We start from the raw sequence: 24886 nt of genomic DNA, 5'->3' as shown, positions 1-24886 counted from the left end.
ACTTGGCCACCATGTAACAGAGGAGTTCTATGGAAGTGGTTACTTCAAGGAGGTCTTGCAGCGTATGGTGGGAAACCTCTTAACCTTGGAAAGCGGTAAAGATTTACTTGTTTCAGAGTAGCAGCCGTGTTAGTCTGTATTCGCAAAAAGAAAAGGAGTACTTGTGGCACCTTAGAGACTAACAAATTTATTAGAGCATAAGCTTTCGGAGCTACAGCTCACTTCATCGGATGCATTAAGTGAGCTGTAGCTCACGAAAGCTTATGCTCTAATAAATTTGTTAGTCTCTAAGGTGCCACAAGTACTCCTTTTCTTTTTGGTAAGATTTACTTAAACCTCATGAAGAATGTAAAGCCTTACATAAAAGTGGACCTGAAAAATGCTGCTTTGATTAGGAATATGCTTCTTTATGGCAGTCATGAGTGGCTTTATGGGGTATAAACCATACCAGTTATTCACTTGGCAGTTCTACCCATCATTTCTCATTTAATGACTCCTACTCACTCTACAGGAATATTTTTGTATCATAGAAAGTACTTAGTAAAACATATTTCATACAAGCAAATCAAGGGACTGTTTTTCCTTTGGGGCATATTAGAGTTTTCACTATCCTGTAGAGAAAAAGATCTAATGGATTTATCCCACATGATCAATTTCGTGTGGTTACACTGGGGCTGTCATGATTGAACTTATAATTGTTTTTATTTATGAACACCTTTCTTCATATTGTTTAAGGAGTCTTCACTGTTACTTATAGAAGACCAAAAAGCACAAACATAAAAGAATTGCTCCAAGCATGAATGAGCCAGGAGAACCATATCACAATTTGAGAGAAAGTAAGCTTGCAACTTCGAGAGTTCATTCTCTGAAAGGGGTATTGGAACCATGAGATTGATATTTTTTTTTTTTTTTCCCCAGGGGGAAAGAGTAGAGTTTGGTAGGGCAATTTTAGTGCAATTCCGTCCTAGCAGAGTAGTGGGTACTGTTAGCAACAATAAGCCACTGGAGTTGCTCCAGTTGGATGAGTGTACCAGTACTGTTGTAATGTCTTCATTGATCAGTGTCTCCAGATGCTGAAGTAATAGGGAAGGAAATGAAGATTTAACCTTAAAATTGAATTTCTTCTTTGCTGGTAGGGAAAGCACTGATCAGTCCTACCAGCCTCTTGAGAGAACTCCTTGGATCTGTACCTAGCCATGTATCCGGACAATGTGCAGCATCTAATGCTCCAGGCTAGGTTATACTTCCACCTGGGAATCTGGCCAGAAAAGGTACCCTAAAACTTGGTCATATATTTATCATAGGGGGTAAGCTAAAGAATAGTAGATTGATTCTGGGCTACAGTCCTTGGTGTTGTAGTCAGCCAAGAGCTTTCTGTTGTACAACAATGTAAAGAATTATCACATTTCAAAAATCAATATCTCCCACATATAGAAGAGATTTTGCTTTTTTTGTATTCCTACTGCATATCTGTGGATAGCCTCTGACCTGAGACAAAAGTTAGGATTTCCTGCCCATAACTGTGTTTTCATTTTAACGTGGGCTTTCAGATTCTCTTGATATATCTAGTACTTTACCTCTAAACCAAGATTGCATGTTTCTAGGTAGACTTAAACAGCCGTAGAGCTGTAAAATAACAAGTGTTTTACCTAGGGTGTTCTCAGTGTGGCAGATGACAGAACAAGGAGCAATGGTCTCAAGTTGCAGTGGGGGAGGTTAGGTTGGATATTAGGAAAGTATTAGGATATTATTATTCACTAGGAGGGTGGTGAAGCACTGGAGTGTTACCTAAAGAGGTGTGAAAAAAAAGAGGTTTTAAGGCTGGCTTGACAAAGTCCTGGCTGGGATGATTTAGTTGGGGTTGGTCCTGCTTTGAACAGGAGGTTGGACCATATGACCTCCCGAGGTCTCTTCCAACCCTATATTCTATGATTCTATGATATAGAGGTCATGGGTATAAGAACCTCTTACTGGATTAAGGAAAAATATTGCCCAAAAAGTAAATCTTTGGGATTACCTGTTATAAACTGAACTAAAACTGTGTTTTTGGCGCTCTCAACCCATTCCCACTTACTTTCACAATAAAAGAACTGCAAAAGGAATCCTAAGTATGAGGATAATGGGACTGATGCTTCAGTCATGCCAATCAAGGCAGGAGGTCAAATAATTTGATGGAGAAAGGTCCTGAACATATAAATTGTCTGGGTCACTCGAGCCTTCCATCAAGTTGAGAATAAAACATAATTAGGTGAAACCATTTAATAACGTTGAGCATGTTGTTACAGTACAGCTGCATATAACTTAGCAAAATTCAATTCATGTCATTGAAGGGGGATACCTCTTAAATCAAAATAAATATAATCTCTACTCATCAGGGACTCACCATTGGAACTTTACCCACACCCCCACTGAAGATAAACCCATTCACTACATTAGGGCTCTGCTACTACATCTTAAACCCCTATTGATTGTTCTTTGGGCCAGGAACTGTTGCTTCCTATATGTTGGTGCAGTGCCTAGAACTATGGGCCCCAGTCGTGGTTGATTATGGATAATACGTGTCTGCATATTCCACATATCTTTTCAATCACTTCTGCACAGCACAATGTTACCCAACATAGTGATTGTCAAGGTGATGTGATGAAAAGTTAGTGGTTAAATTAAGAGGATCATTACATGTGTACTGTGTTTTTCTTGTTCATTTCTTGGAGACAAAGGGAATACAACAGAACAAGATCCCCCAGACTCTATCACGTGTCTTTATTTGCAATATCCTTTAAAAATTAAAATTCAATAGCTGCATGTTCAGATTATGAAGAATGTACGAAATGAGCCCAAACTTTCAATAGCATTCATATCATTCCTCTTGCGGTTGTTTCATCAACTTCTAAGCAATCACTTTCTTCCCAACACCCCCTACCCCCCCCCCCCCCCCAAAAATTCTTGTCTTAGTCTTCATGGACTTCAAGTGACCACCTGTCCATTACAATTTTGGAGTATATAAAAACACCCTTCTTGTTACAAAGACAAGTGATCTGACTAAAAAACTATTGATTGAAGGCCCATATAACTAAATTCCTCTTTGGCAGGCATTCTTCAGTAAGCTTGTTGGGTGGTATAGCTAGAGTCTACTTTGTATAATAAATTGTTCACCAAGCCTGCCATTTTCTGAAGGAAATATCAGATTTAAGAGATTCACCGACAAATAAAATGGTACAAGCTAATGAAGATTCTCCCTGGGAATCTTCCAGTAGAAATGACAGATGTACTGTAACATGGGACAGCTAAGCTTTATGATTCTGAGAGCTACTTGTGGCAAATTCCCCAGACCATCAATTTACTTTCTCTCGCCAGTGATTTGAAGGTTTATAGTTAATGTATTTTCAGTTTCCGCTTTACTGTCCTGCAATTTGTTGATCTTAAGTACAGATGATGTCCTTAAGTTGTATTCCCTTTATCACTAATTTACTGCTCCAAATTTGCCAAACACCTTGAAAATCCTCAACCTTCTCAGTGATCACTGAGGATTCCTGCATTGCATCCATCTGTGCATGTGTTAATTCTAGACTTCTGGACCAGGGATCAGTTACTAACACCTGACAGAGGTCACAGCATCTTTCTCCAGCCAAGAATGTGCTTTCAACTAGTCTCTGTGATGTGGAATTTTTATTTTTAAGAGTTCCCTTTTAGCAAAGTGTTCAGCCAGCATAGAAAAAAATAAACCAACAGTGGAGTACATCACATTTGTAGAAATAAATGTGAAATCTTAAGAGCCAAACAGAGCTAACCAGATTGCATATTTTACTATTGCTTAAACGTGTAAATTTTGCAAATGACTTAAATCACTAAATTGGATTAATTAAGAATAGACAAATTGGAGAGTGCTTATAAACATCCATAATGCCAGATGAAGAACAGATCCCTTTCTTTTGGTGTCACTTGATGCAGAGAAAGCTTTTGATTAAATGTAAAGTTCCACACTTTTCTAAGTCATGTCCCATATGGACATTGGTCCCCAGTTCCTTAAATGGATACACCAGCCCAATGGATATACTCTTTACACCAGCCCAAAAGCAGCTGTGTGAGTTAATGGGTTTAAATCTCCCTGCTTGAATTACGCAGACAGGCTGGGTAGGGGATATTCATTGTCTCCTTTACTTTTTGCATTGGCCATGGAGCCTTTTGCACAGAGGAAAAAGAGCAATGAATCTATCACAGGAATAAAACTTGCAGGAACACATCAGAAAATAGCTTTATATGCTTTATATGCTGCTGATGTAATATTTTAATCTAAACCAAATATGTCCCTAAAACTAGCATCTAAAGAAATCTGAGAGTTTGGGAAAGCCTCTGCATTTCCATCCCACCATCAACCTCAGCCTAGACCAGTCCACACAAGCGGTCCATTTCCTGGACACTACTGTGCTAATAAGTGATGGTCACATAAACACCACCCTATACCGGAAACCTACTGACCGCTATACTTGCCTACATGTCTCCAGCTTCCATCCAGCACACACCACACGATCCATTGTCTACAGCCAAACTCTAAGATACACACAGGCATTTGCTCCAGTCCCTCAGACAGAGACAAACATCTACAAGATCTCTATCAAGCATTCTTAAAACTACAATACCCACCTGCTGAAATGAAAAAACAGATTGACAGAGCCAGAAGAGTATCCAGAAGTCAGCTATTACAGGACAGGCCCAACAAAGAAAATAACAAAACGCCACTAGCTGTCACCTTCAGCTCCCAACTAAAACCTCTCCAGCACATCATCAAAGATTTACAACCTATCCTGAAAAATGATCCCTCACTCTCACAGATCTTGGGAGACAGACCAGTCCTCACTTACAGACAGCCCCCCCAACCTGAAGCAAATACTCTCCAGCAACCACACACCACACAACAAAAACGCTAACCCAGGAACCTATCCTTGCAACAAAGCCCGATGCCAACTCTGTCCACATTTATTTAACAAGGAATCCGGTGACACCTTAAGGTGCTACCGGACTCCTTGTTGTTTTTTGTGGATACAGACTAACACGGCTACCCCCGATATCTATTCAAGTGACACCATCATAGGACCTAATCACATTAGCCACGCCATCAGGGGCTTGTTCACCTGCACATCTACCAATGTGATATATGCCATCATGTGCCAGCAGTGCCCCCTGCCATGTACATTGGCTAAACTGGAGCAGTCTCTACGCAAAAGAATAATGGACACACATCTGATGTCACGAATCATAACATTCAAAAACCGGTAGGAGAACACTTCAACCTCTCTGGCCACTCAGTAAAAGAGTTAAGGGTGGCAATTTTGCAACAGAAAAGCTTCAAAAACAGAAGAAACTGCTGAGCTTGAATTAATATGCAAACTAGATACCATTAACTTGGGTTTGAATAGAGACTGGGAGTGGCTGGGTCATTACACATATTGAATCTATTTCCCTAAAGTTAAGTATCCTTGCATCTTCTTGTCAACTGTCTAAATGGGCCATCTTGATTATCACTACAAAAGTTTTTTTCTCCTGCTGATAATAGCTCATCTTAACTAATTTGCCTCTCACAGTTTGTATGGCACTTCCAATTATTATTATATATATATATATATATATATATATATATATATATATATATATATATAATATTCTTACTATATGTTCCATTCTGTGTATCCGATGAAGTGGGCTGTAGCCCACAAAAGCTTATGCTCTAATAAATGTGTTAGTCTCTAAGGTGCCACAAGTACTCCTGTTCTTTTGTGGATACAGACTAATCCGGCTGCTACTCTGAAATCTGTAGTAAAGTAAGTTATGCCATATCTGAAATACTAGCTATAAATTTGCCAGACTCTGAGAAGTCATTCCTCCACAAAACATTTGAATACAAATGGGCAATAAGTCCTATAAGAAACCTGGGAATTCAAATCTCAAACACCCTAGAAGAGCTGTAAGATTTCAATGTCAAACTGGAACTGCAGTAAATGCGGGATGGGGGGCAGCTGGAGTGCTGAGGGAAATATGCAATTTCTTGGTTGGGAAGAATAGTCACAGTGAAAATGAATCTTTTGCCAAGCATAGTCTTGTTTCAAAATCACTTTGTAATCATCCTAGATAAAACCATCGCAGGAATACAGAGGAGACTGTTAGAATTTATATGGAATAAGAAAAGACTGAGTGCTGATACTTTGTACAGATCAAAGATTAAACAGGGTGGACTAGCTGTTCCATATAGTCAATGGTACTAACATGCCAGCCAGCTCAAAGAGGTAGTGGATTGGTGATGCTCTAACCCAGCCAACACTGAGTTTTATTGAACAAGAAATTGTGCAGTGCAAACATCGCTAGGCTATCATGGATAATAAATTTTTAAGAATCATGTCCTCCAGAAATTTACACTTACACTTAACAAAGGCTACTCTGTGGTTTGGGATAGAACTAGAGAGAAGTTCTTTTCCTCACCAGTGACACCCATTGTAAATAATCCAGATCACAAACTACAGAGCTTTAAAGACTGAGTGTGCCACGTTGGCTGGCTATTCAGTAAAGAAACTTCTCTAACTTAATTTTTTATCTCTAACTGGCCCATTCTTCAATGGTATCAGTACTTTCAAATGATGCATTGTTTCTCAATTTAGCTGTTTTATACAGAAAGCTAACTTTAATAGAAGTAATGGTGTCTGGTCAGTTGGGAAACAAAAATTTTATATATAACTAATTTATATCAATCTTTGCCGGCAGCTTTCCTAACAAAAAAAGACAGCACAACTGTAGAGGAATGGCTCAAAAAAATGAGGTTGTGGTTATGGAAAAATTAATGCACCAGTTACACCTCAATCTGGGACAGTCACCTCAAATTTGTCACCTAGAAAGAATGTCTCAGGTTTGGGATTCTCCCTCACATCCTCAGTCATGAAGACAGATGCAAAGAATTCATTTAGTTTCTCCACAATGGCCTTAGCGTCCTGAGTGCTCATTAGCATTTCAGTTTTCCAGTGGCCCCTTTGATGTTTGCAGGCTTTCTGCTTCTGATGTACTTTAAAATTTTTGCTATTACTTTTTGAGTCTTTGGGTAGCTGTTCTTCAATTTTTTTTTTGGTCTTCCTAATATTTTTATACTTCACTTACCAGAGTTTATGCTCCTGTCTATTTTCCTCAATAGGATTTAACCTCCACTTTTTAAAGAATGCCTTTTCTCGTCTCATTGCTTCTTTTAGTTTGTTGTTTAGCCATGATGGCATTTTTTTTGGCCTTTTACTATGTTTTTTAATTTGGGGTATACATTTAATTTGAGTCTGTATTATGGTGTCTTTAAAAAAATTTCCATGCAGCTTGCAGGGAGTTCTCTTTTGGCACCGTGCCATTTAGTTACTGTTTAACTAACTTCTTCATTTTTGTGTAGTTCCTCTTCCTAAATAAGGTTTAAAACAAAAATTGAGCAGGTCGCTTTTAAATAGCAAAAGATCCGAGACAGCTTTGATCACTGTGCCAGGACTTTGCTTTTCCAGAGATTTCTTGCATTTGATGTTCCTGGTTGAGACATTAAATGGGAAATAAGACCCCATGTCCTATGCAGCACATTTGACCGAAATTAGGTGGCAGAGGATCTTGAACTATGCAGCATTGCCCTCCAAGCCCTCTGCTCATTACTTGTCTAAGTATTTTTATGCCCTTGTTCATTGCCTCTCCCCTCTCTGCCTCTGAGTCAGTATATGTCAAGCAGGTCAATGTTTACTTTGATATTAACTTGTTATCCTATCCCAGATTTTCAGTGTTTAGTGTGCTGCAGCCTTTTGTAATGAAAATGCATAACCATGTTGCAGAAGCTATTAGGGGGATGCTGGGCAGGGGATAATTGAGGTATTTGACAGGGGCCAAGGTGTGTAAGCAAATAGTAGGCAGATGAGGCATTTGATACTGGAATGGGATGCATTTCCGCTTCCCCTGCCCCTTTAAGACAAATCAGACTACTTAAGATGACTCTGGCCCTGCTGAGTATCCCATTTTTATAACGCATGTCTGGGTAATATGTTTCTAGAATACTCTCACAAGGGCGGTCTGGTAGTCTAGCAACAACAAGCTCCCACCATCTCAGAAACATTGTTTGGAATCCTGAACCCTTCTCCTAGCTCTCAACAGTTGTATGGCTTACGAGTCATAGCTCATGCACTTGTTTCAGGGGCGTACTCATGTTTTGCAACACTGACCTTTCTGAGAAATTAGAGTGACACTAGTTGGCTTTGAAGGGACTTTCTCCAGTCCTTCCGGCTAAGAGGCTAGTGACTGTATTAGTGGGCGTTAAGGGTGCTTGTAATTAGAAACAACTCTGAAGGGCTCTTTGGCTCTGCAATCTAGAGCAGATGCTGGTTTTTGAAGACTGGTTGCACGGTGCTAGTTCCTCACTTTCACTTTTTAAACTGCAATAAAAGGCAGTTGATATGTTAAATATTTTCCTAATATTACTTTTCTGATAAGTAATTGCAGTAGTTGTCAAATGCATGTTACATGATGCTGTATGGGAGGGGAGGTAGTCTGTGCAGTGGTGGATAGATGGCAACTGGTCCAAAATCTGTAGCAAAATGTAATTCACCTTATGGAAAAAATTTTGAGAACCCTGATCTGAAGAGGAGCGGACATCTAGAATTGGGCACTTAAGCTCTAGGGAGAAAGTTTTCTTTTCTTTTTCTTTTTTTTAAAGCTACTATAGACACCTGTTTATAAACCTAGTTGTCTTTCTCTCCCTGCTGAAGGTTCTGGACATCTTGCAGCATGTTCAGGTGTTGGATCCATCCCAGCATGGGGCAGTAGGATATTTAGTTCAGCATACCTTAGAGCATATCGAACGCCGTAAGGAGGAAGTGGGACCTGAGGTGAAGCATCGTTCTGATGAGAAGCACAAAGATATCTGCTTTTCTATTGGGCTGGTCATGAAACACAAGAGGTAATCAACTCTGAACCTTTCAGAGTCCAAAAGCAGCCACTGTAACACTGTGTACTCTTGTTTGTGTATGGAATAATGTATTCAGCTGTTTCCTTCTTGCTGCAATTGAACATCATTTTTATTACATGCTAAGGAAGGGTTAGAGAAGTGTCTGAGAAGGAACATGCTGCTCCTATGTGTAGTTATTTATGTATCCTTTTAGAGATATGAAGCCTGACTTCTGTATACTTCGCTGTCCTTTGACGGATTGCAAGTGTGTTGTCCATTCTTTGCTTAGTAAGAGGACCATGAAGATGAGCCATCTGAACCCTAAGTGTTAATTTGTTGGCAGGGATTCTATGGCCAAGCTCTTGAAATAGTACTGATAGCAATGAGTACATCGCATTGTTTTCTCTGTTCTTGCTCGTGTCCTCTTTGAAGGGACAATGGGAAGGAACAATAAGATCTTGTACATCATCTTTCTCCCATAATATCTTCCCTCCTCTTCCCTCATTCATTGGAGACTTCATTTCTCTGCCTTTATTTTTTGGGGGATGCAACCTGCTGGTGATGTGCTACTTTAGCTGCTTTTCTGGCCCCGTTCCTGATAAGTGCATGAGGAGCAGATTTAAGGACAGAGGCAGTCATTTTGACTTCTCAGAGGATACCACACAATCACGTATAACGCTATAAAAATAAAATAGGTTTTATGTTTCTGGAAACTCGTTGCCCAGAAATCCTATGGTCACATGGCAGGAATGGACAATAATTGTCCCTCCCAATACAATGACTTCTAAACTGGGTGTTAAATGTAAGCTGCAGGTCAGTTTGCATTGTAATAGATTTGAGTGCAGTTTTAGTATTTGACCAGAGCATAGCAACTAAATATGCTTTTTCCCCAAATCTACTCTTGGAATACATCTTTTCTCCTTCCCAATTCTTAATTTTTCTGTTTTACTGTAATTTCACTGTAGTTTTCTATTTCACTGTAGTTTTCTATTTCACTTTAATCTGTGCCACATACTGTTTGTTTGTCTTTTTAGTATTTAACTCATGATTTGTATTTGTCATTTGGGAATTAGTTCGTTTGAAGGAAACTTGACGAGGTCCATTGTATGAATTTACCAAGGGTTGTGGTGGATTCTCCATCACTGACCATTTTAAAATCCATATTGGATGGCTTTCTAAAAAATCTGCTCTAGAAAATATTTTGGGAAAGTTCTATAGCCTGTGTTTTATACAAGAGGTCAGACTAGATGATCAGTGATCCATATGTACTTATATGACAGCAAGGTGTTTGTTACCAAAGAAGATGGGATTGGGGGCAGTATATGTGAACTACATACCTGAGGCTCTTACAAGCTTGTACTTCACCCTTTAGAAATTCTTGTAACCTAATTCTGCATAAAAAACTTCTTCATTGAATTTGCCCTTGGGCTTACAAGTTGTGGCATGATCCCCTATGACCATTTGCTGCAAAGTAAGATTTATGGTGTATGGGCTGTGAGCTAATAGATGCTGTCCTGCTCTGGGTATTCAAATACTATGGTGAAGGATAGGCTGGGACTGATCAGCCATTGAGGAAATGGAAAGAAGGTGTCGGCATCTCTGAAGTGATTTGGATGGGTGTGAGGCAAGAACGGCTGTGAAAATTATTATTTGTTTATCAGCAGAGATGGGGAGAGAATGGCTGTTTGTGTTCAGTTAAACAAATGTGAGTTTGCTTTATTATTCAAAATATTTTCTTTGACCACAGAGTTAAAGTACGAGATGACTGTTCCAATTCCTTCCCATATGAAGGAATATTATAAAAGGATCCCTTTGCACAAGTCTTCCACTTGCAGTCCCATGCTCAGGTGGATTGGATTAGAATTGGCACCATGAGAACTCCATTAATTTTTTGTTCTCAAAATTACTCTTAATTGGCTTTGTCTTCAGTTTGAAGGTAGAACATGAATTTCTTAATCTACTTAAGTAAATGGTGATCTTTATACAGAATCTCTCCCAGGAGCTCATGAGTGCCAGCATGCAGATCCCATACCTTTTAGTGGTAGTCTTCCCCTCTCAAGAAGAGTATCCAGCTGTGCACCTTTCCAAGGTTTTGATTAATTTTTTTAATACTTCTAATTAGATATGGCTATAATTGTGTCATCTATGGCTGGGATCCCACCTGCATGATGGGACAAGAATGGATTAGAAATATGAATGTCCATAGCCTACCTCATGGCCCCAATCAACCTTTTTACAATGTGCTGGTGGAGGATGGCTCCTGCAGATACGCTGCTCAAGGTGAGCAAATAAATCAGCCTGTAGATGTAATACGTGTGCATTTCATTTATATGTACATGTTTGGTATATCAGATCTGTTATGCTTGCTATTTGAACAATGTTAATATTTACACTAAAGTTATATGGATATTAAAACACTAGGGCTTATTATTTAAACAGATTAATATGTACTCTGAAAATCAAGATTAAAGCAAGAAGGAAACTGATATTCAAATCTTAAATGGACCTACCTTGCTTCTGAACACTCCCATAACTTCTCAATGAGATCAGTACTACTAGGAATGAACTCAAAAGTTAACTTCAGTATAATTTGCCACCCTCCAATTTTATTTTGAAATACCTTTAATAGTTTACATGATAAGAAAACACTGCTGAAAACTTTGATTGCTGTGTTTGGGAGAATAGATCCAACTTTTACTTAAATCTGAAAATTATTTGGTGGTATTACAGTTGATGCAATTCTGTAAGGGGCCTCAGAACAGTCTGAACACATACCAGGTGAGCTTCATTGTCTAAACAGAATATGTTAAGGATGTAACCTAGTGAGCAGGGCTTTAAACTAGGTTCACCGGGGGAAAGAGACCAAAGCTCTGAGGTAAGTGGGGAAGTGGGACACCGGGAGGAAGCACAAGCAGGAGAGTGCAAGAGGGGAGGGCTCCTGCCTCATACTGAGAAAGCATGACGATCAGCGAGTTATTTTAAGTGCCTATACACAAATGTAAGAAGCCTGGGAAACAAGCAGGGAGAACTGGAAGTCCTAGCACAGTCAAGGAATTATGATGCGACTGGAATAACATAGACTTCTGGGATAACTCACATGACTGGAGTACTGTCATGGATGAATATAAACTGTTCAGGAAGGACAGGCAGGGCAGAAAAGGTGGGGAGTTGCATTGTATGTAAGGGTATATCTACACTACGAAATTACTCTGATTTTACAGAAGTCGATTTTTGGGAATAGATTGTATAAAGTCGAGTGCATGCGTCCACACTAAGCATATTAATTTGGCGGTGTGCATCAACAGTACTGTGGCAAGCGTCAACATTCCGAGTGGTGCACTGTGGGTAGCTATCCCGCAGTCCCCTCTGCCCATTGGAATTCTGGGCTGAGCTCCCAATGCCTGATGGAGCCAAAAATTTGTCGCCGGTGGTTATGGGTAAATGTCAGTCAACCCTCCCTCCATGAAAGCGACGGCAGACAATCATTTCGCGCCCTTTTCCCTGAATTGCCCAAGCAGATGCCATAGCATGGCAAGCCTGGAGCCCGTTCAGCTCACCGCAGCAGTTATGACCATTGTAAACACCTCCCGCATTATCGTGCAGTTTATGCAGAACCAGAACCTGAAAAACCAGGTGAGGAGGTGACAGCAGCATGGTGACGAGAGTGATGAGGACATGGTCACAGACTTCTCTCAAACCGTGGTCCCCGGCAATTTGGAGATCATGGTGTTAATGAGGCAGGCTCATGCTGTGGAATACCGATTCTGGGCCCGGGAAATGAGCACAGACTGGTGGGACCGCATAGTGTTGCAGGTTTGGGATGATTCCCAGTGGCTCCGAAACTTTTGCATGCGTAAGGGCACTTTCATGGAACGTAGTGACTTGCTTTCCCCGGCCCTGAAGCGCAAGAATACCAAGGTGAGAGCAGCCCTCACAGTTGAGAAGCGAGTGGCAATAGCCCTGTGGAAGCTTGCAACTCCAGACAGCTACTGGTCAGTCGGTAATCAATTTGAAGTGGGCAAATCTACTGTGGGGGGTTGCTGTGATGCAAGTAGCCAACACGATCAATGAGCTGCTGCTCTCAAAGGTAGTGACTCTGGGAAATGTGCAGGTCATACTAGATGGCTTTGCTGCAATGGGATTCCCTAACTGTGGTGGGGCTATAGATGAAACGCATATCCCTATCTTGGCACCGAAGCACCAGGGCAGCCAGTACATAAACTGTAAGGGATACTTCTCAATAGTGCTGCAAGCACTGGTGGATCACAAGGGACATTTCACCAACATCAACATGGGATGGCCGGGAAAGGTTCATGACGCTCGCATCTTCAGGAACTCTGGTCTGTTTAAACGGCTGCAGGAAGGGATTTATTTCCCAGACCAGAAAATTACTGTTGGGGATGTTAAAATGTCTATAGTTATCCTTGGGGACCCAGCCTACCCCTTATTGCCCTGGCTCATAAAGACATACACGGGCATCCTGGACAGTAGTAAGGAGCTGTTCAACTATAGGTTGAGCAAGTGCAGAATGGTGGTAGTCTCCATTTGGACATTTAAAGGGTCACTGGCGCAGTTTACTGACTCGCTCCAACCTCAATGAAACCAATATTCCCATTGTTCTTGCTGCTTGCTGTGTGCTCCACAATCTCTGTGAGAGTAAGGGGGAGAAGTTTATGGCGGAGTGGGAGGTTGAGGCAAATCACCTGGCCGCTGAATACGTGCAGCCAGACATCAGGGCGATTAGAAGAACACAGCAGGAAGCGCTGCGCATCAGAGAAGCTTTGAAAACCAGTTTCATGACTGGCCAGGGTACCATGTGACACTTCTGTTTGTTTCTCCCTGATGAAACCCCCCGCCCCTTGGTTCACTCTACTTCCCTCTAAGCTAACCACCCTCCCCATCTCCCTTCGATCACCACTTGCAGAGGCAATAAAGTCATTGTTGCTTCATTAGGGAAATTCCCTGCTAGCCAAACGCGAACAGCTCCATGCCAATGGCCCCCCACCACCACTTGGCTAACTGTGGGGAGTTAATCTTTTCAGCCACAGGCAAACAGCCCAGTAGGAACGGTCACCTCTGAATGTCCCCTTAATTAAATTCCCCTATTTCAACCAGGTTACCATGAACGATATCGCTCTCCTGAGGATAACACAGAGAGATAAAGAACAGATGTTGCTTGAATGCCAGCAAACACCGGGACCATACGCTGCCAGCTACTAGCATGGCGTGGTAAAGTGTCCTACTATGGAGGACAGAATAAGGCTGCTCCTTATCCAAGCTTGTCATCCTCCTTCTCCTCATCTTCCCGGTCCGCAAAATCCTCAGGCCTGGCGGAGAGTAACCCATCATCGGAGTCCACAGACGGGGTGGGGTAGTGGTGGCAGCCCCCCTCTAGAACTGCATGTAGCTTAGCATAGAAGCAGCATGTCTGGGGCTTTGTCCTGGAGCATCTGTGTGATTCTTTGGTTTTCTGGTATGCTTGTCTGAGGCTCCTTAAGTTTCACGCGGCACTGTGTTGCATCCCTGTTTTAGCCTCTGTCCATCATGGCCTTGGAGACTTTTTTGAAATGTTTTGGCATTTCGTCTTTTGGAACGTAGTTCTGAAAGCACAGATTTTCCTCCCCATACAGTGATCAGATCCAGTACCTCCCATTCGGTCCATACTGGAGCTCTTTTTTGATTCTGGGACTGCATGGTCACCTGTGCTGATGAGCTTGCCTGGCCAAACAGGAAATGAGAGTCAAAAGTTCCCAGGGCTTTTCCTGTACACCTGGCCAGTGCATCCAAGTTCAGAGTGCTGTCCAGAGCAGTCACAATGGTGCACTGTGGGATAATACCGGAGGCTAATACCATCGTATTGCGTCCACACTAACCCTAATTCGAAATGGCTATTTCGATTTCAGCACTAATCCCCTTGGGGAGGAGTACAGAAATCAATGTTAAGAGCCCTTTATATTGACAAAAATGGCTTCGTTGTGTGGACAGGTGCAGGGTTAATTTGATTTAACGCTGCTAAATTCAACATAAACTCGTAGTGTAGACCAGGCCTAAGAGAGCAGTATGACTGCTCAGAGCTCTGGTATGAAACTGCAGAAAAACTTGAGAGTCTCTGGATTAAGTTTAGAAGTGTGAGCAGCAAGGGTGATGTTGTGGTGGGAGTCTGCTATAGACCACCAGACCAGGGGGATGAGGTGGATGAGGCTTTCTTCCGGCAACTAACGGAAGTTACTAGATTGCAGGTCCTGGTTCTCATGGGAGACTTCAATCACCCTGATATCTGCTGGGAGAGCAATACAGCGGTGCACAGACAATCCAAGATGTTTTTGGAAAGTGTAGGGGACAATTTCCTGGTGCAAGTGCTGGAGGAACCAAATAGGAGCAGAGAGAGCTCTTCTTGACCTGCTGCTCACAACTGAGAAGAATTAGTAGGGAAAGCAGAAGTGCATGGGAACCTGAGAGGCAGTGACCATGAGATGGTCGAGTTCAGGATCCTGACAAGGAAGAAAGGAGAGCAGCAGAATATGGATCCTGGACTTCAGAAAAGCAGACTTTGACTCCCTCAGGGAACTGATGGGCCGGATCCCCTGGGAGATTAACATGAGGGGGAAAGGAGTCCAGGAGAGCTGGCTGTATTTTAGAAAATCCTTATTGAGGTTACAGGTACAAACCATCCTGATGTGTAGAAAGAATAGTAAATATGGCTGGCAACCAGCTTGGCTTAACAGTGAAATCCTTGCTGATCTTAAACACAAAAAAGAAGCTGACAAGACATGGAAGATTGGACAAATGACCAGGGAGGAGTATACAAATATTGCTCGGGCATGCAGAGGTGAAATCAGGAAGGCCAAATCACACTTGGAGTTGCAGCTAGCAAGAGATGTTAAGAGTAACGAGAAGAGTTTCTTCAGGTATGTTAGCAACAAGAAGAAAGTCAAGGAACATGTGGGCCCCTTACTGAATGAGGAAGGCAACCCAGTGACAGAGGATGTGGAAAAAGCTAATGTACTCAATGCTTTTTTTTTGTCTCTGTCTTCACAAACAAGGTCAGCTCCCAGACTACTGCACTGGGCAGCACAGCATGGGGAGGAGGTGACCAGCCCTCTGTGAAGAAAGAAGTGGTTCGGGAATATTTAGAAAAGCTCGACGAGCACAAGTCCATGGGGCCAGATGCGTTGCATCCGAGAGTGCTAAAGGAGTTGGCGGATGTGATTGCAGAGCCATTGGCCGCTATCTTTGAAAACTCATGGCGATCAGGGGAAGTCCCGGATGACTGGAAAAAGGCTACTGTGGTGCCCATCTTTAAAAAAGGGAAGGAGGAGGATCCGGGGAACTATAGGCCAGTCAGCCTCACCTCAGTCCCTGGAAAAATCATGGAGCAGGTCCTCAAGGAATCAATTCTGAAGCACTTAGAGGAGAGGAAAGTGATCAGGAACAATGAGCATGGATTCACCAAGGGCAAGTCATGCCTGACTAATCTAATTGCCTTCTATGAGGCGATAACTGGCTCTGTGGATGAGGGGAAAGCAGTGGACATGTTATTCCTTGACTTTAGCAAAGCTTTTGACATGGTCTCCCACAGTATTCTTGCCAGCAAGTTAAAGAAATATGGGCTGGATGAATGGATGGTAAGGTGGCTAGAGCGTCGGGCTTAACGGGGAGTGATCAATTGCTCCATGTCTAGTTGGCAGCCGGTATCAAGCGGAGTGCCCCAAGAGTCGGTCCTGGGGCCAGTTTTGTTCAGTATCTTCATAAATGATCTGAAGGATGGTGTGGATTGCACTGTCAGCAAGTTTGCAGATGACACTAAACTGGGAGGAGAGGTAGATACGCTGGAGGGTAGGGATAGGATCCAGAGGGCCCTAGATAAATGAGAGGATTGGGCCAAAAGAAAGCTGATGAGGTTCAACAGGGACAAGTGCAGAGTCCTGCACTTAGGACGGAAGAATCCCATGCACCGCTACAGACTAGGGACTGAATGGCTCGGCAGCAGTTCTGCAGAAAAGGACCTAGGGGTTACAGTGGGCAAGAAGCTGGTGTCAACAGTGTGCCCTTGTTGCCAAGAAGGCTAACAGCATTTTGGGCCGTATAAGTAGGGGCATTGCCAGCAGATCGAGGGACGTGATTGTTCCCCTCTATTTGACATTTGTGAGGCCTCATCTGGAGTACTGTGTCCAGTTTTGGGCCCCCCGCTACAAGAAGGATGTGGGAAAAATTGGAAAGTGTCCAGCGGAGGGCAACAAAAATGATTAGGGGAGTGGAACACATGACTTATGAGGAGAGGCTGAGGGAACTGGGATTGTTTAGTCTGCGGAAGAGAAAAATGAGGGGGGATTTGATAGCTGCTTTCAAGTACCTGAAAGGGGGTTCCAAAGAGGATCGATCTAGATTGTTCTCAGTAGTAGCAGATGCCAGAACAAGGAGTAATGGTCTCAAGTTGCAGTGGGGGAGGTTTAGGTTGGAGATTAGGAAAAACTTTTTCATTAGGAGGGTGGTGAAGCACTGGAATGCGTTACCTAGGGAGGTGGTGGAATCTCCTTCCTTTGAGGTTTTTTTAAGGTCAGGCTTGTCAAAGCCCTGGCGGGGATGATTTAGTTGGGGATTGGTCCTGCTTTGAGCAGGGGGTTCATAGAATCATAGAATATCAGGGTTGAAAGGGACCTCAGGAGGTCATCTAGTGCAACCCCCTGCTCAAAGCAGGACCAATCCCCAACTAAATCCTCCCAGCCAGGGCTTTGTTAAGCCTGTACTAAATGACCTCCTGAGGTCCCTTCTGTTACACTTCCAACCCTGATATTCTATGATGGAATTTCTTGGCTTTTGTGGGGGGTTTTTTTTTCTTGTTTTTGTCAGGTTTCTAAGGAGATTTGGACAAAAATCAGGAGTAAAGTCATTGTGTAATGGAAGGTTTCATTTTTATGATCACTGTGCCTTTTATAGGTTTCAGAGTAGCAGCCGTGTTAGTCTGTATTCGCAAAAAGAAAAGGAGTACTTGTGGCACCTTAGAGACTAACAAATTTATTAGAGCATAAGCTTTCGTGAGCTACAGCTCACTTCCGATGAAGTGAGCTGTAGCTCACGAAAGCTTATGCTCTAATAAATTTGTTAGTCTCTAAGGTGCCACAAGTACTCCTTTTCTTTTTGTGCCTTTTATAGAAATTGTTCTGGCCATTTTTTAATGCACTGTACTATATTAAAAAAAAAATCTTGTGTTGGTCCGAACACAGGAATATTGAGTGCTAGGAACTCCTGCATTCTAATCCTTCCTGTGACACTAACTTCCCTTTGATCTTGGGCAGATTACTTCACTTGTCTTCCCTCGCTATCTATAAAATGGGGACAGTACCTTCATCACAGAGGTGTTGCAAAGATTGATTAAATGTTTCTGAAGCACTTTATGAAAATTTATTTTGACTGAATATGGTTCAGCTTTCACTAGAGGGTGCTGTCTAACATAGTTTGCAGTACAGTACATGAGAGTAAGTTTAAAAAATAAATGTAAAGGTCAGATACACATGTAGGTGTAAAATACAGGGAGATTAGTGGTTCTAGATTTCCCCAAATATTTTACTTTGCACTTGGTAGTCCAAAAATAAGTAGTATTTGGGATTCTTGAATCTGTGCCTCTGCCCCAATGCTTGTGTGTTTATGAAGCAGACTTTGGAAGGTCCTGCTTTTTCTAAGAAATAATGTTTTTTCTCTCTGCACACATTATTAGGATGAGAATAAAATATCTTCCCCAGTATCTTACTATGTGTTGTATTCTCATCTATTTCCCTTTTTGTAATCTAAATTAGTAACTATAGTACTGGCTGGTTGCAGAGCCCAAGTTCTCATCTTTAGTGAGTTCCAGGGGTTTTGTTTCTGGAGCACAATCTCGTATGCTACAGTTATTTTGTCCTTACTTTCTGTCTCATATCTCCCTTGACCACCCACGCTTCTTGTCCCTTCCAAACTCTGTGCAGTCACTTTTTGCTTGTTGCATCAATTTCAGTTTTGTGCTTTGGAGAGAGGGTGTGGGATTTTGAGGGGGAGAATTTCAAACCAATATGTTTGTTTTTTAAAGGTTTAACAGTTGCAATTTATATGGTTTGGGTCACAATTAACTACTAAATGCATTACCCGTAATTCTAATTTCACCGTATTGCTTGTGAAAGATCAGTTTAATTATTGCTAGTTTCAGAACTAGGGATGGATGAATTGTTCCTAAGCGGTGATCTCAGCATCCTCCCCAAGCACTATAAATAAGCTAAACAGTGCTGTGCATAGCTTGTATTCACCCGTATTCCAGTTGCTGCCAAGTATACATTACATCATTCAAGACCTCCACAGGGATCGTACACCTGAGAGTCACTAATGGCCACTGCACAGCAATGCTGCTTTACACAAGTGAGAGCTTTTCCTCTGACAGAATAAACGAGTAGTAGTCATTTGGTTCATCTTCTTACTGTAGCACCATTGCTTCTGATCTTTCTTTAATCTCCGTGTGTGCAATGATTAAATGGTCATGTTTTAAAAATAGGAAAGAACATGAAAATACTGTGGTGGTAAGGAATAAACATTTACTTCTTATAGGACTGCTATTCCAGAAAATTTGAATTTTAAATGCTAATCTCTGTGTGCTAGACATAGCTCAAATCCCAGCAGATCCTCGAGAGCCTTCAAGAGGGAAGATACAATTCTTCCTTTGTGCATGTTTGAGACAACTGACTTTTCCTTTGCTCTTCAAACAATTTGGCAGTTTGTAAGGACCTCTTCTGGGCATTGGCTTCCTGACTGTGGGAGTTAGAGCCCAGTTTTGTAGCTTCTACATAGATGGAGTGCCTATAGGATTGGGCCCTAACTCCCAGATGTCGGGGGTTCTCTCTTCAATATGAACCCCATTCCCTTCTCTTCTGCATAGTGAACTGATATCCATTAATGACTTCACAGCAACAGCCAGTTAGCATTCTGACATTCTAGTTTAATTCCAGCAGTACTGTTCTCAGACACGGTAATTTGATGGTAGTATAAAAATATATCAGCTCTGCTCAGAAAACTGAGCAGATGAAACCTTCAAACAGAAGACTGACTAACTGAAGGCAGAGATAAATAGCTTCTTCATTGCTGGGCATTAGTGTGCTGATAACTGCTTTTTCTTCTTCCTACAGAGAACCTGGAATATAACTTGGAGCCTCATGAAATCCCTCACCCTGATATCGGCCGCTATTTTTCAGAATTTACAGGCACTCACTATCTGGCAAATGCAGAGCTGGAGATTAGGTATCCTGAGGATTTGGAACTTACTTGTGCAACAGTCCAAAAGATCTACAGCACAGTCAAGGAATGAGTGTAACTTGATCACAAGGACAGAAGAAAGTTTATCACAGCTGCTGCTGTATCCTCTTTGTGGACAGAATTATGGAAGCCAATTTTCACAATGATCTTCAGGCTTATGCCCCAGGAATTGCATCGCACTTCGTAACCTGTAAGATCGCATTAGTCCAATACCCACTCAGTTACCATCTGCCAACACTAGTCAATTAATTTGGGATCCATTGATATTCCAGACAAGGCATTCATTATCTTCAAGTGACAATCGGAGTATGAAGTGTATTGTCCCCTTGAGCGCTTGCATTTACCACTCATGTGTTTATAATCTATTTTTCATATTTAGGATCTGAGCATGTTACGACTCTAGCTGGGGTCTGGAATAATGCCATGTTATGGATAAGAAGATTGATCATACTTGCAGTATTTTTATATATATATTCTGTATATGTGGTAGTTTTAAGGTCTCTCTGAAGTTCCACAGTTGTTTTCTTGATTCTGATTTTCCTCTTACCCTGAAAATGATTGGTGTTGCTAGCATTCCAATGCTGAAATCACTTGTCAGCCTTGGCAGTGGCACTGCAACTTTCTTGAGCAAGAATCATGAGACACCATATGATGGTGAGTTCAGCAGTAATTTCAATGGACCTCATATATGTAACGCTTCCAGCTGTTACAAACACATCATTATAGAAAATAAGATCTTGGCAATTTTCTCACCCCAATAAACTTCTTGTTGGGACCCTGATTCCTACCTGTACTTTTTCTTCCATTATGTCCCCTTCATGGCGTTGAATTTGTGATATGGTCATACATATATTTTTTCTACGTCTCCTCTTACCTGGTTGAAACTGTTAAAACTTGTGGTTTGCTAGTAGAACCACCATCTTGTGATGGCAAACTGCTGAAGTCTTTATTTAGCAAGCTGTCGTGATCTATACTGTCAGATTGCGATTGTGCCATGAAAGCCAGTAGATACCAGCATCTGGCAAACAATACATGAAGACCTTATTTCCTATATTGTGATGCCTTCTCTCTTTTGATCAAAAGAAAACTGCCCTTTGAAGGGCATTAAGAGGGTTAACTATTTGTCCAAATTCTGACTTCTGCAAGGGAGGTGCTTCAGAAACTGAGGACGCTTGAATTATAATGGGGCTGCCACTGTAGAGTCTGAAAAGCCTAGAAAAATAATACATGAGTATTTTCTTTAGGGTTACATAAGAATTGGATGTGAAGTCGCAAAGTATTTACAAAGATATGGAATATCTACAGTACTTTAGTTTCTAAATGAATAACTCTAGACAGGCTGCAGTCATTGTTTCTAATTATCGTATAGTTACATAGTTAGAGAGAAGACTTAGTTATCCTGCCCTCTAGAGTAAGATGACACCCTTATTCTTGTAACATTTGAAATGTCTCTGTGCACTAACGTGCACCCTTCTTTTTAAGATAATCATTGATTTGCAGGCAGTCTTGTGTAAATATTTAACAAGCAACTTATACTTTTCACAGTGAAGTTGTTGTGATCTGCAGGTTCCTCAACACTTTAAAAAAGCAGCAGAAAAAAACCTAATAGTGCTAATAAATAGGAAAAGAATAAAATTACACTACAATAAATTTTCTGATAATCCCAGCTGAATTGAAGGGGGATTTAGGTACAAAATTTTCACTGATTTGAGAGCAATGTAGCTAAATCCCTGTGCAAAACTCTGCAAACTTCAAACTAAACTCCAAATCTCTGTCTCTAAGGGGTTGAAAATATCATTTTTAGGGCCTATCCTGTAAGATTGCCCATTCTTGGAGGGTTGAGTAAATGAGGGAACACTGCCTTCAGTTTTAATTTCTAGGCTGTTGTGCATCTGACCCTTAAACATCTAGTAGAAAGAGGCAGATGACTAGGAGTCAGGATTTCCAGGTTCCCAGCTCTTCCACTACCCACTGTGTGACCTTGGGCAAGTGACTTCTCTCTGCCTCACTTTATCTGCAGAATGGATGGTCTAATATTTACCTGTTATACTTCCCGAGGGTGTTTTGCAAATGTTTGGAAAGCGCTTTGAAATCCTCTGCTGAAAGGTGCTTTATAAATGCAAACTCTTATTCTGCTATTGAATATCAATGGTACACATGCAATTAAACTCCTACACAAGCTCTGGTCACATAGGAGTTTATTTCAGCATTGTGTTTCAGTGTGACTTGGTTTTCCTTTGCTTTTAAAGGTAACATTAAAACAAAATTTTAACCTCAAGTTATAACTGTAAATATGTATTGAGACACATTTTAAATATATGCTATAATTTAGTGATATGAAATGAGCTCTAAAGTAGCCCATATAGCCTGTTTGTGTAAATTTTTATTTGGGCACTTACATATTTTTTTAGAAAGTGGATTTTGGATCGGAATAATCATAGCAACTGTTCTTGACCTTTTTCACAAATTTTTGACTTCGTCCCTTGTCCACTTACTGTATCAGTTTGTGAGGTGGAACCATTGCAATGTACTATTGGATACAAGTGTTAAAAGTGAGTTATGTATAGCTACTTTTCAAACCATTGTTCCACTGTTAGCTTGTGTCTATATTATAGACTAGGTTGATCTTGTCTAAACAATGGACACATGGTCTGCAGAATTTTATGTACAAATTACTTGTGAATCATAGGATCTGTAGAACACTTCTGCATGTCCATGAACTAAAAATAGCAGAAAGATTTCTGTGTGGTTAGAAGTGAAATACCTTTGTATGGGAAAATTTAGCCCGGATTGTGGTTCTGCTCTGCCGTATGATTCTGTAAAAATGGCATCATGTGACTATATGTATGTTCAGTTTTCTTTTCATATCGACTAAGTTTAGGAGTAAAAAGATCAACTTTCTAACTGCCAGTCCTACACACCTAGTTTGGGATCTGAGTCAAGTTTGGGTTCTTCTCTTAGGTATCCCTGGTTAAAAAGATTCTGTAGGGAAAATGACATCCTCAGTGACACTCGTGATCCCATTACTTTCCAGGGTTGCAGAAATTTAAGTGATTGGAACTTAGTAAACAATTCTGTTGCTCAAGAATGAATTGCTCATTTTTAGCTTCATTGATTCTGCACAGCTAACTGGAGTAAAAAATAGTGTGAGCTTAGTTTAATCACTAAAGTGGTCAGATCTCATTTGTGTACATACACAGATCTGGTAAGTCAGTTTCCATTTTCACAGTGACTTCTTGGAGTAGAACTGTATTTCACTCAGAGAATATCATTAGTAGATGATGATTCTGGAAAATGAAAGATCAGGGGCTGGGGGAAAAGACCATTGATAGAATTATAGATGTATATAGGGTCAGACTTGCTTAACTTGACAAATCACTTCACCTAGATCATTTTATTCTGAGTAAATTACATCCAAAGCCAAATTCTTGAATTATCACTTGATACTCCACAAAAATCTGCCTTTAGAACAATAGTCAAAACACGTTTCTAATTTGGGAGAAGCCTTCCAGGTTATAAAACAGCTCTGAGAGTTGTATCTTGTCCTATGAAGTGTTCAATATGTCATCTGTAGTAATTATGTACATATTAAAGGTACAAACAGTTTTTCCTAAAGCAATATTAGACTTTATGAACTTGCCATTACAAATTGTATTAAACAGTCTCTTGGTTTTGTAGGGTTTTCATTCTTGTAATTATGTTCCACTCTGTTAAGCAATTCTACATGTCCACTTTGTTCCTTTTTCCCTGTTCGTATTTTTAGAAGCCTGTATCCCATAGCAAAATGTTACTTGTGTATCTCCTATTGCAACTTCTCTCAGTCTTAATGGGGGGGAAATGAATGTATTATCTTAGTTATTATTACCACTGCTTGCATACACACCTAAGCAGAGGTTAGATTGATCTTCCAAAACTGTCAAGAAAACTTTCTAGAACGGGCACAATATTTACATGTCCACATTTAACACACTGATGCTGATGTAGGAGAAACAAATATTTTACTGGCCTATGAAAATTAAAATTATTTGAGGTGTGTTTTGTGAGTGCAACTCTTCGAAGCCATGTTAGCTATATCAATTATTGGACATGAAAAGACACATGGAGTTAATCTGACTTCTAGGGAACATCTGTCCAACTTTATGGATCTTATGCAAGAATAACTTCGGCATCAGCAGCCCCAAACCTCCCCACTGGTGTGTGCATTTTGTAGAATCTTTTCTAGGCTGCACTCTTTTGATTTAGAAGGACATTGATTCTGGAACTTCTGATTCTCTTGAGCTATTCTTTTTGAGTGACTTCAGACAGTATATACAGACAAAATAATATCTAAGCTGGTCCTTTACCCGGCCTGTGAATAGCTTGTTTCTGGAAATGTGGCATGTTTTCCAGAGAAACTAGAAGACTGTCTTGTGTCATCCAATTTTGCTCCATCTCATTTCCTCCAAGTAAAATGGATTTCTATACCTGTCCAGTCTAGTAACAAATTCTTGTTCCCCATGGTAAATATATATTCTACCTTTTAAAAAAAAATGCACTTCCTGCTGCAGCGAATACTATCCTATTCCTTTTCACCCTCTGTTTCATGGATATTAGAAGGAGTCGTCGGTCCATATTTCAGGAGAATAATAGGGACTGGTGAGATGTTAATTGCATTAAAAATATCACTTCACAAGG

At 41.0% G+C, this 24886-nt stretch overlaps 1 protein-coding gene and 1 long non-coding RNA gene across 2 annotated transcripts in view; both read left to right on the top strand.

Moving 5' to 3' along the window:
* Nucleotides 1-23894, top strand: part of FBXO21 (F-box protein 21) — a 41395-nt gene extending 17501 nt beyond the window's left edge. The window contains 7 exon segments of the mRNA XM_038373495.2: nt 2-74; nt 77-95; nt 1137-1167; nt 1170-1271; nt 8760-8950; nt 11061-11218; nt 20086-23894. Coding sequence (XP_038229423.1) covers nt 2-74; nt 77-95; nt 1137-1167; nt 1170-1271; nt 8760-8950; nt 11061-11218; nt 20086-20264 — 753 coding nt within the window. The 3' untranslated portion in view covers nt 20265-23894.
* Nucleotides 17695-18129, top strand: LOC122456757. Its single transcript, XR_006275794.1, has 2 exons — nt 17695-17875; nt 18092-18129. It is a non-coding gene; the product is annotated as an uncharacterized LOC122456757 (long non-coding RNA).
* Nucleotides 23895-24886: the final 992 nt, after the last annotated feature.

The sequence above is a fragment of the Dermochelys coriacea genome, chromosome 15 (assembly GCF_009764565.3).
Source record: "Dermochelys coriacea isolate rDerCor1 chromosome 15, rDerCor1.pri.v4, whole genome shotgun sequence".
In the NCBI taxonomy this organism is placed as follows: Eukaryota; Metazoa; Chordata; order Testudines; family Dermochelyidae; genus Dermochelys; species Dermochelys coriacea.
The sequence above is the reverse complement of the archived record's forward strand: the minus strand, read 5'-3'. Positions and strand labels throughout refer to the sequence as shown.